A 20,966-nucleotide genomic window follows, 5' to 3' on the forward strand; every position below is an offset into this window, starting at 1 on the left:
AGTTTCGGAATGTGTTGCTATTTCCACTGCTAGCTTCTCATTTTAAATAGTACAGGGTTTGTATGATAAGTAATGAGACCAGGTCTGGAAACATTGTTTTATTGATCTGATCTGTACAGGGACTTAAAAGCTTTCGAAGTACTCTCCTCTTGCGTCGATGCACTTCTGCAATCGATGTTTCCACGCTGCAAACGCCCCCTGGAAGTCAGCAGCCGGCATGTCCTTTAGAAATGTGGTCACGGCTGCTTGGATGGCTGTGACGTCTGCAAAACGGGTTCCTTTCAAGCGTGGCTTCAGCTTCGGGAAGAGGAAGAAGTCGGCCGGGCTCACATCTGGGCTGTAGGGTGGTTGTGGAAGGACTTCCACCCCAATCCGGGTCAAAAAGGAGGTCACTAAGAAGGCGGTGTGGGCAGGGGCATTGTCGTGATGCAACTTCCACCGGCTAGCGATCGCCGGTCTTTTCCGCTTGACGCTCCTGTGCAGTCTCTCAAGGACTTGTTTGTAGAAGGCGGCGTTGACGGCTTGTCCTTGGGGTACAAACTCCTTGTGGACCACCCCCACATTGTCAAAAAAAACAATCAACATTGTTTTCACCTTTGACTTCGACATTCTGGCCTTCTTGGGGCGCGGGGACGCAGGAGTGTGCCACTCCGCGCTTTGACGTTTCGTTTCAGGGTCGTACTGGAACACCCACGACTCGTCACCTGTTATGACGTCATCTTCAAAGTTAGGGTCACTGTTCATGAGGTTCAACAGTTCCTGACAACAATCAACACGTCGTTGCTTTTGTTCGTCAGTCAACACTCGCGGCACCAGTTTCGCACAGATTTTTCTCATTCCCAATTGTTCCGTCACAATCTTGTGCACTGTTGTGTGGTTCATATCGAGTTCATCAGCAAACAATCTCAACGATAATCGACGGTCTGAGTTCAGGAGATCCCTCACTTTTGCCACAGTTTCGTCCGTAGTCACTGTTGTCGGGCGTCCAGCCCTCTCCAGATCCTCAACGCTTTCCCGGCCGTTCCGGAACGCACTGTGCCAACGAAACACCTGGGCTTTGGATAGGGCTTCCTCTTTGTAGGCCTCCGTGATGAGAGAAAGCGTCTGAGTAGCCGTTTTCCCCAGGCGAACGCAAAATTTGATCGCATAACGCTGTTCGATGGAACCCTCCATGTTTGTTGATTTTCCGCCGTGACAAGAATGTTCACAAGGGCTTTGTCCAAGGCTTGTCCGCGCTCCACTAAGGCTCGGAGCCAACTGACGCGCGGTGCGTTGCTTTGCTCGGACCCCCCCTACATCCTCCATCACCGACAAACCCGCTCCAGCGACACGCGCGCCGCGGCGCGGCGAGTCTCATTACTTATCATACAGACCTTGTATACATTTACAACAACGGGGATGCACGTGCACCTTTGCACCCTTCCCTAAATCCGGCGCTGTTTGCATTTGCACTGATCTTTACACATATAAATGATGGGATGATTAAATATGAGAAAATTAATCTCATAGAAAATTGTACAACGTATACATTGAGATTCATTAATTAAAACCAACATTGCTGTCACCTGGGATCAAACTTGAGAAACTTATGTTTAACCTAAGGGTTCTACTACAGACAAGGCACGGTGGTCTTATTGATTTATTTATTAATGAAATTCAGCTTCTAAAGCCATTAGTCCGGAATAATGAATAATGGAAACGAATAAGGGAGTTTAGCATTGACTAATGAAAGGAATGGGCGAAACATCAATCAAAATCGCGAACCTAAGGAAGATTTAAATCTATTGAAAAGTCAATTTTAGGACCATACATCTTCGCGTCATTGCTTTTTTCAAAATAGTGCAAGTGTACTTTTGACGCGAAGCAAATTGAAAAGTTAGGCACAATTATGTAACGATTCCACGATTGATAGCTCTGTTCAGGCTGCTTGAAAAATCGACTGAAAAAAAAAAGGTAGTTTCGTCTCACATTGTGATACTACGCAGATTCAATACTGAAGCTGGAAGTAGTAGGTCTATTATTTCCGGTTCAATAGAGGGAGAAGCTCTGAGACGGAACCTGTTTCGGATGGAATCAATGTCAAAAACAGTTTCTCATTAACTTTCACAATTATTACCAGGGATTTATTTGTAGCCAGGGAAGCCTGGGAATTTTCCCCCTTCTGAGTTTTGGTTTCCGTGTCTCTAGGTTTAATTCAATCTTCCCTGCCTGGGAAGATATTTTACACCTTTCTTAGGCTATACAATCTGTTTTAAAGTACAGAAATTCAACTCCATATTTTAGTAACAATTCTTTACTTTTTCTTAAGTATATTTATTGTTGCGAGCTATGCTGGTCTTGTTTATAGAATTGTTTCCCGAAAAAAAATCTTGTAACTGATACCACTGATTATCATACTTCATCTGAGTAGCACAATAATAATAATAATACATTTTCAGTTATCAGTGAGCAGTCACTGCAGTTGTGAATTGTAGTTTCTTCGTTGACAAGCACCTTGAAAAGAACATAAGTAAATGGATATTAGAGTATATTTTAATAAAGGAAAAGCTCCTGGCGATTAAAAGGCAAGTAATTCCGGTACACAAACTAAGAGGCTTTCGTGTTAATTGTGAATGAAATTCGTGTTAAAAAGACAACTGTGATATTTAGAACTGCCTATGTTATTGCCCAAAATCGTCTGTCGTTTACCGTGCATCTTATTAAATAGTAAGAAATAAATGGAATGAACCTCGAGCAAGTTCTCTACTCTAATGTTACGTGTTCAAATATTATTGACTTTGTAGCTAGAGAAATGAATGAAAAATGACCCAGTATCTTGCGAATTCCGATGAACCCTTCGCGCTAATGATGGATGAATCCTCCACTGTGTCTCATAAATCTGTTCTCATTGTGTATATTCGGACTGTAGTTAATCAGGTGTGTAGCAATATATTTTTAGGTTTATTTGAGTTATAGGTAACAACAGGCAGAGAGGTTTGTGATTCCATAGTTAAAATATGTGAAAGTATGAATCTTTCCAAAATGATATTACGGGAAAGACTTATAGTAGTTTGCATTGATGGCGCAAATAACATGCAAGGCGAAATAAATGGTGCTGTTTCTTTACTCCAGCAAGGGGGTGTTTACTCAATGTCCCCGAAGAACAGGAGAGAAATCGAATTAATATCAGGAGAACTAAGTATTCGGTTATATAATATTACTAAAGTTTTTGATGTACGGTGGTTAGGCTCTTCATACTCTTCAGTAGAAGCATTGCGGAAGTGCTACTTTGCGCTAGTGGAACACTTTCGAGGAGCTTTACAAATTTGCAGAGAAGCTTTCAGCAGCGTACAATATTTTCAGATCTGTACGTAAAACTCACTAAGTGGGATTTTGTTTATGAAATATCCATGATCCGAGATGCGCTGGAACCTCAACATATCCTTAGCCTGTTTCTACAAGAAAGGTCTGCATTCCTTGTACAGGTAATAAGCAAAATTGAAAAACTGGAAATGTTCTGAAAACGTTGAAAGAAAAAGGCGGCATGTCCATGGAACAATTACGTCAGTTTGAAGAAACTGGTCAGTTTTGTGGAGTCTCACTGGCAAAACCCTTAGACAATTCTCTTGTGAAGTACCAGAAAATAAGATTGCAAGGATATAGCAGATAACATACGCTCGAAACATTCAGTGGGGCCGAGATTTTGCTACAATCCAATTGGCGAGAAGAATTGCCTGCAAGAAAGTTAAACGGGGACAAAGAAGTAATGCAAATTTCGAAAATAAAATAAAAAAAATAAATAAATAAATAAAATAAAATAAAAGAATTAAAATTTTCCTCTAATGATTCAGCCAAAATTCTGCAGGAATTCCGAGAGCATAAGATGAAACCTAATATTGGTCCAAATCTACAAAATCTTAACATGAAAATCAGTGTTCTTTCAGTTTCTTGTGCAGAGTGTGAGAGAGGCTTTTCCAGCTTAAACTTCCAGCATACTGATGCTAGAAACCATTTATCTGTAAAAACTCTCGAATTTATTCTTTTCATAAACGTTAATGGACCAGATATTATCTCGTTCAATACAGAAAAGTATGCCATCAGCTGGATAAAAAATGGACATCATAACATCATGCTACTACCAACAAACCAACTGGGAAAAAAGACGGTATCCGATGTAAAACAACCTCGTATTGCTACACTATTCTAAAGTGAGGCACGGTGTGAAAGTATTGTTAATTTCTAAAAACAGTGTTAGATAACATGCCGTAAATCATGCTTCAGCTTAACCCTGTCTTTGTTCAATTCTGGATCCATTTTAATGCCAGCATATTTTGTTGGCCAAAAGTTTACTTTCAGCAGAACATTGATAGGTGCACACACCCCTGAATCTAATTTTATTAAGTACAAGGAGCAAAATGGCACTAAAACTTATTTATGGTAATGAGGAATGACATTTAGTAGCGTCTTTCCCTTCTATTTAATAAAATTAGGCTCAAGTATATGTGCACCTATCACTGTTCTGCCCAAAGTAAACTCTTACCTTTTGATGTATTTATTGTTCGGGCGCGGAATTTGGTCCAAATTGGAATAAGGACCAAATTGGAACAGACTAAAGAATTACTTGTCATAGCAAAATCGTTTTACGTAGGAGTGTGACACTTGTTATGACAAGGTGTGCAGATTGCAATGCAACTACAGGGCTTTTACCGGATGCTCTACACTTGTCCTCAGCAGTAGGACAAAAAGTAGTAAGGTAACTAACGCATGCAATCGAACCAAATCTTATCTAACGTACCTATCCGTATTCATTATAGAATTGTTTTTTAAAAAGTTTAAAAAATGAAGAACTTGGGGGTCTCCTATCAAACTAGTACCATAATTTCAAAGTAGGTAGGTTTAAAAATAACGTTGTCCCAACTCCACTTTAAAGTTGTTCTTTTATACAGAACATAATCTTGCATAAGTATTCCCCCCTTCTACAAAATCCACAAATAAATCACTGATTATTACTATAGAGCAGTGGTCGCCAAACTTATGAAGCTTCTGAGCTGCCGTATCGTTTTCAGATCCTACTGTGAGCTACCAACCAATAGAACGACCAACTTAAAAAAAAAAAAAATCTTAAATTTGTTTATAGCCTATAAACATACCTTTCTAGTAAATATGAAATCAATTTTAATTAAACTGTCTGTAACAAAAAGAAACTGATAAAATATAATAATAGACTTTTTTTTATCAGACTTATTAACTTTAATGAGTAGGATGGAACTTTTTTTTTCTTTTTTGCTATCAACAAGTTTTCTTCTGGAAGTCGATTCCCCTAGATTTAGAGACTTTTACCAAAAAAAATTGGCAACACTGATCAAGGTTAGCCAACCGGAGAGAAGGAAGGAAAATACCTTGAACCTGAACCTGAACCTGAACCTGAACCGGAGCGTTAACGCGATCTACCGAAAATGTCCCGCTGAGCTACTAGTGGTTTGCGATCGACGGTTTGGCGATTATTGCTATAAAGGAACCGATACTGAAATTGGAAGTTGTACTAGTTTATACTACTTCCGGTTTCAGTGGAAAACTTGTTCTTGGGACGCTGAATCCATTTCAGAAAGCTATTTCTTGTTATCTTTTATTGTTTTTCTACCACTTCCGGTTACAACAGAGGAATACAGTCGGAGATGGATTCTATCCACGTGGTACTCAATTCATTGTCGCTATCAATTACCGTTTTCCTCCTATGGTGATTAGTATTGAACCGGAATCGTACATTTCCACCACTTCCGGTTTGAACCGAGGGATAAAGATCGAGATGAAACTTATTCTTGGGATGCTGAATCCAACTCAAGAAGACCATTGCCGCGGTGGCTCAGTGGTAGAGCGTTCACCTCTGGTGCTTGGGGCCCCTGGTTCGATCCCAGCTCGCGCCAAGTAGACTTTGTGGTGGACAAACACCGTGTGTGGGGGTTTCCTCGGGGTTCTTTCGTTTCCTTCCACTTCCTCCATTCCATCAATTCATTTCTCATCATCACCATCTTCTTTAGTGTAACCGGCATAATTTGGGACATAAAACTTAGAGATTTCATTTCATTTAATTTTTTCAAAAAGATCATTTCTCACTGTTTCTGATACTTTTTGCTCTATGGAAAATCAAATATTGAAACCAGTAGTTGTAGCGAATTTCTACCACTTCCGGTTTTTCTGGAGAGATAAAGGGTAGAGACAGAATGTATTCTTTGAGACGCTAAATCGATTGTAGGAAAGCTGCTTTCTCGCTTCTATCGTTTTTGCTCTGACAATCAACACTATAACCAGAAATGGTATATTTATACCATTTTCGGTTTGAATAGAGTGGTTATGGAATCAATTCTTACGGCGTTGAATCAATTCCATAAGACAAGTTCTCGTTATCTCTGACTGGTTTTGCTCTGATACTTATCAAAGACAGACAGACGGACATAGCCGTTTTCATACTTGTGCCTAGTGCCAACTCCAAGTTCGTTCCCCAATCACTAATCACCATTCCTAGTTTAAAGAAAACATCCCGAGAACCGAACTTGAATCAACATAGTAAAAGCGGCTCATTTAACATCTGTGTGCACCCAGGAAGAATAGTATAGCTGAACAAACAGAAAATAAATAAAACGAGTCCCCAAAGTACCTCTGTCTAAGCTATGTACTGAGATTGTTCTAGATGCATCGGATTTAAACAAAGTTTCAGAACACGCCAAAAACAATATAAAAAAGTTCTAATAACCTTTATGGGAAGATAAAAAAGGAAAATGCCCAAGGATTAACCTATAGTAAATCTTTATTCATGCTAAGAGAAGAAAAAATGTCTCGGATCATTTATCTGGAAGTAATGAATCCAGCCCTTTATAGGAGAGATCCATTTATTGCGCATATCCCCCCATAATTGGCAGAAGAATACTAAAGAATCGCGATTTTAACGAAAACATCAGATTGGTCTAATTTCGCCTCCTTAGTAAGGCGTCAATCGGGACTTGAACCCCTAGTCTCTTCTCCCCTAAAAGTGACGGACATACTACGCTGGTTGTAAGGCTAGTTTTAGGCGGAATCATTTATCGTAACATTTCTCGTAGCAAAAATCATAACATGGATATCCTACCGTGTAAAGTAGCAAATGCTATAGCATTTCCCATGCCATGGCATATCCTATGGCATTTCTTGTCGATAGAACCTGCTCTATTTCGTAACATATTTCCCAGCATTTCTGGTTTGATTGCAGTGCCGTGGTTTGTTAAAAGGAAACGAAAGATTTTGTGCCAAATACTCATGCTCTTTGTTTTGTGTGGGAAATTGAATTGTAGTAAAGAAAAATGAGTTGGAGTAGCGATACTCTTTGCCCACATACTTGTAGTTTTCGTTTTTTAATATATCCGGCGAGAAATGTTGTTTCAACCACTATAGCTTTAGCTAACTAACGCTTTAATTTCGGAGCCATAATTTCGCTTTTCTCCAGTGATTTGTTTGTTACGTCACGACAAGATGCTTATCAAAATGCTACCGTGTAAAAGCACAGTGTACTTTTGATGTAATAGAATATTATACGAGATTTTTGGCAGCACATCTACTATGAGGAGTGCTACGATAAATGCTTCCGTCTAAAACTAGCCTAAAAGTGTCAACATCACTGAAGTAAAATCTTACTACGGCACTGATATAAGCAAAATATTACATTTTTTAAAAAAATACAAAAAGATGTTTGAAGGTTTAGGGAAGGCATGCAACCAGAATTTTTTGTTCGGAGGGGGTCCAAAGTTTTGTCTTAGGGATTCAGCACCCGAAAAGACGATAAGTATTTGTTAATTACTGTCTCCTGTATTCTCAGAAAGTCTGACAAAACTACAGTAGAATATTTTTATAAGGAAAAGAAGAGTATTTCTACAGATGAGATGAAAAATCAAATCTTTAGACTACAAAAATCATTTCTCTATTAAACAAGGTACTTAAGAAAGTGTACAAATGTTAGTCTAGTTACGAAGTTTTGGGGAATGTCCGGACCCCGTGGGTGCGCCCCTGATATAGGGTATTCGCATCGTGAGTCGTTCCCGTTTTCTAAGGAATTCATAAAATCTCTTTCTATTTCGCCGTAAGAAAGTATAAATCAAATGCATGTGTTGAATTATTTTTATATTCCGTACTGCATAAATACTTACAAGCTTCTTTATACATTTATCTTTTATTTACTTATTTATTTCGGAAAAACAACAGGCAAATGCCTAATTACAGTTTTCCCTTATTGTAAAGTGTATTTAATACACTTCAAAATACACATATAGTAACATAATAATAATATGACCTCAATTCTATCGTAATACACTCTAAAATACACATATAATAAAATAATAATATGAAAGCAAAATATACGTTAAAATACAGATAGCACGATATACAAGATACAACAAATTTATCTAAAATGGAAATTTTGTTTGTAACTAAAAATATCTATATCTGGGTGTTCTTGTGACATCTTATTATACAATATACACATTTTTCTGACAGGCAATACATCTAATGCATTAGTCCTTTGCGCTGAAAGATGGAATATGTCATTATGGGGTCTCGTTGCTCTATGTGGAACGCGAATTTTGATTTCTGATAACAAATATTCTGAATCTATTGCACCATGAATTATTTTATGTAAGAAAGATAATATGAAATGACTTCTTCTGCTTTCAAGAGATTGTATTCAATATTTGTTTCGAAGACCTTCGTAGTTCTCAAATTTTGGATATACCTGTTTCTTTATATGTCAAAAAGCACACAAATTTATTTTGAATGTTTTCGATTTTATTTATATATTTCTTACTATTAGAACCCCATATTATCGCTGCATATTCCACCTTAGACTATACATAGGCAGTGTATAATGTTTTGAGAGCATTAGTATTAGAAAAATCACCTCCTAATCTCATCACAAAGCCAAGATTCCTAAAAGCCTCACCAATTACTCTGTTGACATGAATATCGAATGATAGATTTGACTGCAGAGTCTCTCATAATCTTTGCAACGAATTCGAAAATGTTAAAAATTTTTACACGCATCTTGACAGTTAATTATAGGAATTCATAAACTTTCTATTATTTTATTTGATTTCATGGCAATATACATGTATATTCCATGGTTTTGAAATAATTCAATTTTTTATGCATGTCCATGTTTTAATTTCAAACAATGATCGATAATAGAAATGCGACGCAGGTTATTTGTAAAGTAGGATACAAAAGGCATCCTTTACTATTGCTTCGAATTTGGACGAATCTTCAAATAAAGATGAAATCTTAGTTTAATGTCATACAATTATGCTCTTTAGGTTAAGTGAGACGATGATTAAAGCAAGTGAATGATGATGGTAGAATTGGTGGAATAAGAAAGTGGGAGGCTTGTTCACTACAAACTTACTTGGCCCGGATCGAACCAGGAATGCCACAGAGGTAAACGCTCTACCACTGAGTCATGGTGCCCCCTTCGACTAATCATCAATATTTTGACTATGTATGGGTCTAAGAAGATTCAAGTTGTTTATTTCCATCTATGGATAACACAGTTTTTCCATATGTGGCACCATCCCCCTTCCCCCACTTGATTACACATAGGTATGAATATTACGCCTGAAAGTAGGTTCTAGCAATTTGCCAAGCAGAGTACTGGGTAAGGCTACTAGCCCAATACAGCAGTAGTACACTGACCAGTTCCTTTTCCCTGTTATGGAGTAACAGTTAAAATACTAAACAATTTCTTTGAAGGAAGGTCCACATTCCCGTTTCCTACGCCACTGCACGATATACAAAGGAGATAAAGCTACTTATTTACAAGTGGTTTAGTACTATGTCACGCACGAGCAGTAGCAGAGAAAGAGAAGATAGAATTTCGATGGGATGAGGTGTTTGGTGGAACGAAACCTAACAAACTATTTGGGCAGCTGCAGTGCAGAGTGAGCTCCTTCAAGAAAACCAGGGAACAGCGACAGACAGAATCTGGCGTAAACCCAGGCAGGGTGAGTGACTCACTCAATGACGTCACTTATCAGAGCATTGCGTGCAGAAGAGAGAGGGAGGGAGAAGACAAGGGACAATGTGGGTGGATAGACGAAGGGAATTTCTTATCGATTTTACTCTCTGGAGTTGTTTATCTCCAGAAAGTTTGAGAAATCGACAGCTAATCAACGAGGAATGAGATTTTATCTCTGCCCATTACTTCACTAACGAGAATTGGTAACGAAGAATCATTTCGGTGTTCCAAGGAGATTAAAACTTTTATTTTCTTTTTTTCCCCCTATTTTATGGAGGAAATGTAAGACAAACTTGAGCCTTACATTGCTTACCCATTATAAGAGAATCTAAAATTTGCGTTTGATCTCTATAACACTAAAACTATATAATTCACTAAAACTATTAAAAGAAAGGTCTTAATACGTTTTCGAGGGTCTTCACTACGTTTTCCTTCCCCACTTTTCATTTTATTTATTTATTTATTTATTTTGTAAATGCTACAATATCACAAGAGTTTAATGGAAAAAATGTCTCAAGAGGAGACATGTATGAATCATAAATGTAATAGAGCTGAAGAAAATCATGTACTTAAAGGTAAGCATTATTAGTAGGGCCTGCAGCTACAAGAAAACATCATTTGCTTGGCATCTAGCAATTTAGTCGTCTTGCGGCAGTTCGGTGACGATCCTGACCAACATAGAGGAATGTTTACATTTCTTTTCTGTAGTAATACATGAAGGAACATACATAAACTAGTATTCGGCTAGCTGGGGGCCTTTCTTCCCCAGACCCTAAAATTTGCTCGGTCTAATGCCTCGAACCTCATATTTCAGCGTTGTTTCCGTTCTTCGCACGGCAAGAATACTTTTATGGCATTATTCTTTGCGAAAAATTAAACCCCTTTCATAGTTAGAATATGCATTTCAATCAAAGTGAAGTGATTATCGGCCCAAGTGCTAAATGTGTTCCAATATATATAGAGAGAATAGAAATTACCCCTCTTCTCGTGAATAGCAGAATTTTGAGAAATGGTGCTTTATTTTAACGATTGCAATCCCCACTCTTTTTCTTTCCACCTTACAGAGAGCGAGAGAGAGACAAAGACAGAGAGCAAATTTTTACAACTGTTTATTTTTCTATATAACATAGCCTAAAAGTAGTGAGCCTTTTGCGCACGACATGGCGTTAGTGTCCCAAATCTCAAGGTATATGAGTCACAGCGGGTCATATCTGGCTTCATTTGACAGCTGATATTTGAAGCTTGTAAATGCGCAAAAGATGTTCATTTTTTTAATAATCAGACTAAGTATTGAGCCATGAAGATGAGAGAACTTTTCCCAAACCTGTGTTACATTTTACAATTTTATTTCGATAAAGGCGCAAGTGCTGCGCAGGCCTGTGAAGAAATTTGTGCTATTTACGGGCAAGATACGTTATCAAAAGCAAAGCCAAAAGATGGTTCCATCGCTTTCGTTCTGAAAATTTTGATTTCCAATATGCTTCTCGCAATAGGGAACCAATCACAGCAAAATTGGATGATATTCTGGCGAAAGTCGACCAAGACTGAGATGTAGACAGTTATGACTTCATTGATGACCTAAACATCCATCTGCTCACGAAACTGTGTTAAATCATTTGAAAAAAGATGGCTGCAATAAGAAACTAGACGTTTGGGTGCCACATGATCTGACTTAAAAACGTTTACTCGATGGAATTTCTACTTCCGAATCTCTACTAAAATGTGCTCGAACCATTTCAGAATGGGTTGATCACAAGTGATGAAAAAAGTACATTGTGGTCCAAAAGTAGGTATACAGTCCCGTACTTTTCAACTCATTGCTTTTTATATCATTAAAAAAAATATCCATCAGGTAGACTTAGTTCCTTTATTATTTGTTCTTAATGTCTTTTTACTTATACCTTAAACTCGGAACAGCCGAAGTACGTAAGCCTATAAGCTAGAATGTTATACTTGATCAATGCAGGGGTGTATACGTACTTTTGGGCCACCCTGTATAACTTATGAAAACAATGTATGAAAAAGATTGTGGTCGAAGCGAGGAAAAGCTCCTCAATTTTTGGCAAAGTCTACACTGACGCACAGGTAAATTGCACTATGTGACAGCCATTTTGTAACTGCGGTGCCAATATGTTTTCTTTACTAAACGGCGTGACAAACATCTTGGCATTTGAAGGCGGCGCTCCATGTTCCCTTTAAATGCTGCTAGCAAATGAGAGGCCCGCGGTATTGCCACGTTTATTTTGTACACATTCACTTCAGTCTATTCCTGTCACCTGATTGCGCTGTAGTTCGTCTGCTTAGCCAACCATAGCCACACCCCTTTACCACTTGGCAACATAGCGTCAGAGCATGCGTTTTATTCGTTTAGCTGAAATGCCAAGGTGTTTGTCACAAGCTTTAATTCCGATGCGCTGAATCCAAATTCGTAACGCAAAATTTTCCAGCACGTACCATTTTCGAGTTTCCAGCACGTACCCCCAAAGCCCTCTGTGTACACTGCTGGTAGATAATTAAAATAAAGATTAAGTAAAATGAATGAAGAATGATTTTTTCCGTAATCGGTAAATTCATTTCTAGTTTTAACACACTTTATTTAGATCCTACTTCACCTGTAATGAAACAAGGAACCAAACGAATATACCTGGCAAGTGGAGAAGAAAAATTAATATTTTCGCCTAAATCGAATACTAAAATAATACCTATGTATTGACCGACTTTTTCTTTTTTTTTTTTTATCTCACCAGTCTTTCATTGTTAATATTAAGAGTGATCAATCACTGTCCCTTATGTTTATATATATATATATAAAATAAATAACAATGTGAGGTTTTTTGAAACGTACAAAATGCTACGAGAATATATATCTCCAGCAATAATGTGGAGTTGTAAATAAAATTCAAAATAAATTTGTGCACTTTTTAACATATGAAGAAACAGAAATATATATATCCAAAATTTGAGAAGTAGCCTACGAAGATCTTCGAAGCAAAAATTCATCACAATCACTTGAAAGCAGGAGAACTCATTTTATTTTATCTTTCTTACATGAAATAATTCATAATGCAATAGATTCAGAATATTTATCAGAAATCAAATTTCACGTCTCACATAGAGCAAAGAGACCCCATAATGGCATATTCCATCTCCCAGCGCAAAGCACTAATGCATTGGATGTCAGCAATATCTGTTTATTGTATAATAAGATGTCATAAGGGCACCTGGAGTAAACAATTTTTAGCTATAGACAAAATTTTATCTAAACAAATGAGCTGTATATCGAACTATATGTATTTTAAAGTAAAAACATGTATTTTACTATAGATTTATTATGTAATTATATGTGTATTTTAAAGTATTATAATACAATGATCGAAAACTGTAATTAGGCTTTTGCTTCTTTTTTTCCGAAATAAATAAACGTTCGTGTTTTCATTCCTTTCATATTATGCAGAAATTAAGATTTCCGGCCTATAAGAAGAGATCTGGAAGCAGAAATTACGAGTTCTTTTGATATTCTTTTCTGGATATTACCTGGCTTATTTTTCCTGAAGGATGAGAAATTCTTTATTGTCTTTAAGCAATTCATGAAAATTCAAAATGGTAGTTGAAAGTGTAGAGAAAATCCAGTGTAAAATGGCGTAAATAGCCTTTTGGATCTATCTGAAATACTAACTCTATGGCCTATGGAACCAGGAGGTTCAGTGCCACCACGTTCACAAAAGCTCTCCGCTGACTTCTATTCTTAGCCAATTGGATCCAGTTTCTACTTTGTATTCCTATTTCTGCGAGATCCATCTTAATGTTGTCCTCCCATCTGCGCCTAGGTCTTCCTAATGGTCGTTTTCCTGTTGGCCTTCCAGTGAAGATTTTGAAAACGTTTCTACTTTCTTCCGTCGTGGCTACATGACTTGCCCACCTGAGCCTCCTAGGCTTGGTGACCCTAACAATGTTGGGTAAACCGTATAAATTATGTAGTTCCTCGTTATGAAGTTTCCGCCATTCCCCATTCCCGTTCCTCTTGGGTCCGAATATTCATATCAGGATCTTGTTCTCAAATACCTTCAATCTATGTTCTTCAATCCGAGTAAGCGACCATGTTTTACAACCATACAGAACAACAGGCATGATTATCGTTTTGTATATTTTAAGCTTCAAATTCCTCGACAGAATACACTTTTAATAAATTAATACTACGGGACAACATCCGTTATATAATGTTCCAATTTGGCAATAATCTTATAAGCATAATATTGTCCTGGAAAGTACCGATAAGATTATTGAGATCAGAGACAAGGAATATTCAAACAATAAGCTTAAAAAAAAAAAAAAAAAAAAAACCTTTGAATCATGGGATGGGTTTAGTGGGAGGTTCTCAACATAGAAAAAGAAGAACGGTTCCCCGGTACACATGGCTGCCAGCAACGCAAGAAATTTCATAGTTGAAAAAAGTCACGCATAGGGTGTGAATAGAAAAGTGATTTGGTAATGTTTTGCCTTTAAAGATAAAGAAACAAATAATAAATTTTCGATATACAATGAAAGCTGGTAGGCCTGATAAGATACCGACTTTCTCCTTTCTCTATGAGAAACAGCTACGGCAGCGCCACCCTTTCTCGACATATTCGAATTTGATTGGCTGTTACTTGTCCAGCCCATTGAACTCGAATTTTAACGGGGAATATAAGAAATAGTAGGACTGCATATTTCTCGTCTGTTATACAAGTTACACCAGAAACTTTAGTGAAGACAGTGGCTCCTATTGGAATTGTTTCCCTTACAAACGTCAAAGTTGGAGCAAAACGTTTAAACTTTCGCTAAGGAGTGTTCCATTACTCGCTATGACAGAAATTCATCGCGCACGGTCGACTATTGCAAGGGTTAAATGTACTGTACATATATCGACATGCTAAAGTGTTGATACACCGAGAAAGCATCAAATATTATGAAAGATCTCGTTACGTTATGCAACACTTCCAAACATACATGCATAAATGGTTGTATGTTTAGGCGCTTCCTTGCTTAATTAACTTCTATAGTAGAAATATTTTCTCGATGATTATTTATGTATAGTACCGAGTATTCAAGATTTAAAAGAAAAAAAAAACTGGCTATCGATGGTCTTGATAATCATCCAAGAATTGATTGAGATGAGTGGAACCGTTCAGAGGAAAGAAACAAAGAGCCGGAAACCACTTCTTTGGGGGAGAAAAACAGATTCACTCGTCAACTCTTGCTTCGATCAAATTAGATTGTTTCTTAGTTTTATTTTATTTTAATATGTAGCAGAGATTCGTAAGTGCTACCGATAGCAAATTACCTCTGTACACTGAAATTCAAGTAAACTGAATGTATTTTACTTACTCTGAACTTGTATATACGATTGTAAATTATCTACTAATACCAGACCACATTTGCGTCGAAAACATAAGGATTCTATCTAGGTTAATTCTTCCTAAATAATATTTGTTAATAACAAAGCTAAGCTAGCGTATACGAAACGTTACTATTCTGGCTAGTACTGTTAAAATCAGGGGCACGCCCACGGAGGGAAGGTCCACCGGGTCTGGACCCCCCAAAAAACTTCTTAACATATATTTGTACACTTTCTTAATAAAATTGTATTTGTTTAACAGGAAAGTGATTGATGCAGGGGCGGATCCAAGACCGACTTCTGGAGGGGGGGGGGGCGGAGGGTAATATATATAAAATAAGACATTTTTCTCTTGGATCCGTCCCTGGATTGATGTAGCATGAAAATTTAATCTTATACTCTTTCTCTTATAAAGCTATACTCTTTCTCTTATACAAATATTAAAAAAAAAAAAAAAAAAAAAAATTCCATCATCTTTTTCTTGAAAATATGGGTGGAAGTATTTTACAATTACTTCTCGTCTTTTCAGATACTGAATAATACCCGTTCAGTAGTACTTGTAGTATTTGACCCCTCCCCCAAGTCTGAACCTCTCCCAACAGCTATTTCTGGCTAAAATTATTCTGATATTCGTTGTTTTTGTTCGAATATTGTTTGAATCATTACCCTAAAATCGAAAACGCATATTTATATATTCGAGTAACAGTAGAAAACTTCGAATATTATCCGATAATTATCATTTGATGAGTTCATTATTCGAATTTTTGCAACAGTAGGTCTAACTTGGAATCGAAAAGACGTGAGTTCGAATCTTACAACCAACTATTCTGTCAAGTTTTCTTTGATTCCTCTAGAATTGCGGCATAGTAGTTTTAATATATAAAATCTCGTTGCCAAGAAGAATCCTTCCTCCTATGTTAGTGTTTCCCTTTTCAGCAACGTCTAGAAAACTGCAAATAAATATATAAATAAATTGTTGTCTTCTTACCTTTTCTTCTTCTGGAATGCGGTTGTCTTCTTGGCTTTTTTACACTGATCAGATGACCGGACGAGAATTCAATGATTTTCATCATTACGCACAATGCCAAAACTAACATCACGGTAAGTTTATAATTAACAAACAAACAAAAGGATGCAAAACTAAGAAATCAGTCACACGCGCACAGTTTTTGACACTGTTATACAAAAAATGGAATGTATCAATTCAGTCTTTATACAACAATAAGTATTGTTGTTTATCAAATGTTTTTGAATTGTTATAAAACTTATTTCAGTTGCTTACTTTGTACTTTAAAAAAACTGTACGCACTATAACTGGTGGAAACTTCTACTTTTGTAAAACGCACTTACTAAGTAACGTGCCAATGTAGTAACATTTCAACCATTTTGTCAATCATACTATACAAAAAAAAAAAAAAAAAAAAAAAGCTTCACACACAGTTTGTGAAGTCCTACTTAAAATTTACACAATCTCCACACAGAAACACATACAAAAAGTCCATAAAACCAGTACAGGTTTCTTGACTGTCCAAACAAAGTTGAAGACACATTGTCTGTTTGTATGAGTGCACTTTTTGAATACTGATTTGTAAACAACACCGAAGGGCTAATCAGAAACCACCCCTCCGGCGAAACACTCATACTCGAGTAACGCACAATACACTCACTAACTAAACTACACACACTAGCGTCTGCTACTCGAGGAATTGTGCACACGACTCGTTTCTTTTTAATCTGAACAAAATAAACCTCTCTCACTGGTTTTGGCACTTTGCCCCCGCGAAGAAGGGGTTCTGTACTCAAAAATACATGAGCGTCTATACTCTTACAATTTTAGCTTTTGAAAATAAGAAAGGAAGTTGGCGGCGTCTAGATGTAAGAAAGTGAAATCCTTTTGGATAAAAGTGACAAGAGGGTTAATAATGCTTTTCTAGAACGTTCTGTATGTCTCCACACACATAAAACATCAGTGTTGTTTCTACGTTCTGCTACTACAACGCCCTTATTGAAAATAAACGACTTTTCTCCCCGTGAAACTTTAGAAACATTAATATATATTATGTATAGACTATATCACATGAAGAGCATTCTCCGGATATGGTAAACCAGAAAGGTCATGCTCTTGGTTTAGCGCGGTCAGATGTAAGAACCTAAGAACAGCAGCAACACAGAGGCCGTTTGTTGAGATCAATTCTAAAGCTTCTTTTTTTCTCTCTCTCTCTCTTTCTTATTTCCTTCTCTCTCACTCACGCACACACATACACATAAAGTGTTCACAGACACATATACATTCAAGTAATGAACACACACACACACATACACAGATACAGTCCGACAGATCACTCTTGATGGAATAGATTCAGTGTTACAACCTGCATCATCTCTAAACGAACTGAACGGGCCGGGTAGTCGAAGTCAAAAACTCACTGTCAGACGTTTTCTGAGCAGACCTTAAAGAAGTAGATGCAACATGCATACATATCCTGCTTGTCTGCTGCATAGTTACACTTCTTCTCTTTTTAAATTTATTTTGCAGCCAAGTGATTACTTGAATAATGATCTTCTATTCAGACAAGAAGGCATGAATTATATGTATAACAGAAAGGAAAGGTCACTTGGTATCCAAATAAGGTGTTCCATTACGTACACACTTCTATGCGTATAAGGTGTTCTATATATACATATTAACTTCTAATGGCGAAACAAGAGTTCGAACCTACCAACATTAGATGGTTGGTTGTCTGTGGATATAGAAACAGGGAAATGCAAATTCATGTAAGCAGTGGTCAACCTCATAACGCTTTGAATAAACGACTGGAGTCCTTTTTACAAAAGTTTAGGAGAAACCAATATACGTATTTTCCAGTTTCTTTTCTGATTTTAAATGTCTGACGAGTTAGGGATAAGGGGAATCAGAGCCCCTTCATGAAACGCTCCAGTTTACACTGAATAAAATTGTATATTGTATTTTAGATAATATAATCAGAGTTCTTGCTTTGTTTTAGACCAGCCTTTCCCCTTTAGAGTCTACCATACATGTGAAGAACCCCTTGCAATATATATTCGGTGAGTGTTTTCCTTTTTTCTTTGAGGTAATATAGTCTTGTTAGAATGGTATGATTCCTTGTCCGTAATCGGGTGGTTCTGGGTTTCAAACCTGGGGCCGGACACCTCGACTAAGATGTTGCAACTAAACCACAATAGCCTACGCATTAAATATAGAAAAAAAATTCTAAAAAAAAAAAAAAATGTATTAACTTCAACAAGTTAATATGATAATAAGTGTATGATTAACCGAGGTACACAATAGGGTGGAGCGAACAAATAAAATTTTCGAGTATGAAATTCTAATAGGGCTCAAAAGTTGCGTATTCGCAAATGTAAGATGTCGCCCCTTCCACTGCTCGAAAACTTGACAACAGAAACTATCTTATCACTTGTTCATGACAAATTTGCTCATGAGTTTGGCTTCTTAAATTTTCCATGCCATACTCAGAAAGTTGAAAGTTGTGTCAAACTTGTCACAGAGGCTGCACGAAAAGTGTGCGGACAAAGAAACAGAAATGGCTACATTAGAGCAACTTTGTTCTCAAGACTCACAGTGCCAAAATTTGATTTAAAGAAAAATCTGAATTTAAGACAACGTCCTTGACTAAATCAACATAATTTCGCATCTCCTAATTGATAGGATGGTTGGATAGGGTGTGGGTGAAACTTGAATTGCAGCTATCTCTTCGTGGTGAGCTCTGGGCCATTTTAAGGAACAGAACGTTGAGAAATGGGCGAAGAGCTGCAAAATCATTATGAAAATAAAATGCATAAAATCACTCAAATTAACGAATTATTAACAAACATGATCTCACACAACTAAAATAAAGTACTTGAACGCTATAGAAATGAAAAAAAAAGGTAATCTGTATATTTCTTGCGTAAAGGTAAATGTCGTTTTTTTTTTTTTTTTTTTTGTTGTCATTTTTAAAAAATTAGGCCGTTTGCACCAACTGAAGATCCAAAGTGTGAATTTTTTCGTTATTTTTTCAATGATTAGCATGTGAATACGCAACTTTTGAGACCTATTAGAATTTGATACTCGAAAATCTTATTTTTTCGCTCCACCCTAATACACAACTTCAGTCAATGTTGAAGCATAGGCAACCTTTTGTAGGTTGAATATAACTTCTCACGCAAATTGACTTATCATTATTAATTAGGTCGTTTAACTTAAAATGGTGTATTTCTCACCATTGTGTGTGCTTTCTTACATTGGCTTGAGGACCCCTTGAGATCGTCATGCGGACCACTGGCGGTCCGCGACCCCAGTTTGGGAAAGGCTACTTTAGACTATCCCTGATTTTTTTTTCTGGGCCTTCACTCCTAGTACATAAAACAATTGAGGATTTCTGACCGTTTCTGACCGGTTTTTTCTTTACAAACAGCCTTGTTTGAAAGATCAAAGTCATAGGGTCTAATACATTAAGTAGGTCTACTAATGTCATTCATAACGTATGTATGTATGTATCTATATTTATTTATACTTTATACTATTGGTAGCCAACCTTTTTAAGTTTGAGGGCTGGGTATTGTTTCAGAAATCACTGACAGTGTCTATTTGTCTTACTGTAGACCAGTGGTGTCTAATCATAATGAAGAGGGCTTGGACGCTGTAGCAAAAAAGAAAAAGAAATAAAAGAAAAATGCTTTTTTTATATATTTATTTCTTACATTCTTCTTTCATCTCTTTCCCTGAAACAACAGTGCATGTTCACAAATTACAGATTCATCCAATTGACGCAAACAACGATATGTTTCCTCACAAAAACTAACTTTCAGAAACCAAAAATAAGCTTCTCTGTAAATAACGTAAACAAACGTACACACACACACATACACATACAAAGTTTCAATAAAGGAACAAGCTCATCAGCTTATTTATTAATTTTTTGTCCGACACTTCGTTACGACAGCTATTACGAATGCATAAAAGAATGTTTACATTTAAAACATTTTATTACACAAAACAGCAATAAAATGATTGCAGCGTATCTAGGTTCTTAATTAAAGCTGTATTTATTCTTACTTAAAGTTATACAAGGTGAGCTTTATACTGGTTATTTTTGACTGGATTAATCCATTTGGGCTACATGCATTTAGAGTCGATAGTGTATGTCAGAACGGGAGACTCGGGTTAGATTTCCGGCGAGAGCTTATGTGGTTCGGATCCTACGTTAAGCTGTTGATCCATGTCTCATACAACCTTATTGCTGAAAGGGGCGGTATATTCATATCTAGCCGAATAAATCCATAGTTCAAGAACAGACTACTGCGGGTTACCTATCACGACTTGCCCGTCGTCGGTTTAGCCATCCTTGCTGTATACGCTTGAAAAGTTATAGTATAGCGATTTATACTGTCATTTTTTTATTTTCTTTTTTACTGATGATTCATGACTCAGTGATACAATATGCACACCTAGTCTACTTCCACCTTAATGCTTAATTTACCCTGAAAAACAGGTCTATGATATTAGGGGGGGGGATACCCTGGCTCAATGTTAAAGCATTCGCTTCTGGTTTGAGATGCCTC

The 20,966-nt window shown here is 37.0% G+C and overlaps 1 protein-coding gene across 5 annotated transcripts in view; it reads right to left on the minus strand.

The window, feature by feature from the left end:
* LOC145678561 (uncharacterized) overlaps positions 1–17,563 on the minus strand; it is a 202,569-nt gene extending 185,006 nt beyond the window's left edge. For 2 of the 5 annotated variants that reach the window (XM_081748858.1, XM_081748854.1), the window contains exon 1: positions 16,372–17,558. In XM_081748858.1, the coding sequence (XP_081604984.1) occupies positions 16,372–16,480 (109 nt within the window). In that variant the 5' untranslated portion in view covers positions 16,481–17,558. Of the gene's footprint in view, positions 1–16,371 lie in introns of all 5 variants that reach the window. The other 3 variants (XM_081748855.1, XM_081748857.1, XM_081748860.1) reach the window with 3 other exon arrangements.
* Between the last annotated feature and the right edge of the window lie 3,403 nt (positions 17,564–20,966).

The sequence above is a fragment of the Thermobia domestica genome, chromosome 2 (assembly GCF_964235325.1).
Source record: "Thermobia domestica chromosome 2, izTheDome1.hap1.1, whole genome shotgun sequence".
NCBI classification, from domain to species: domain Eukaryota; kingdom Metazoa; phylum Arthropoda; class Insecta; order Zygentoma; family Lepismatidae; genus Thermobia; species Thermobia domestica.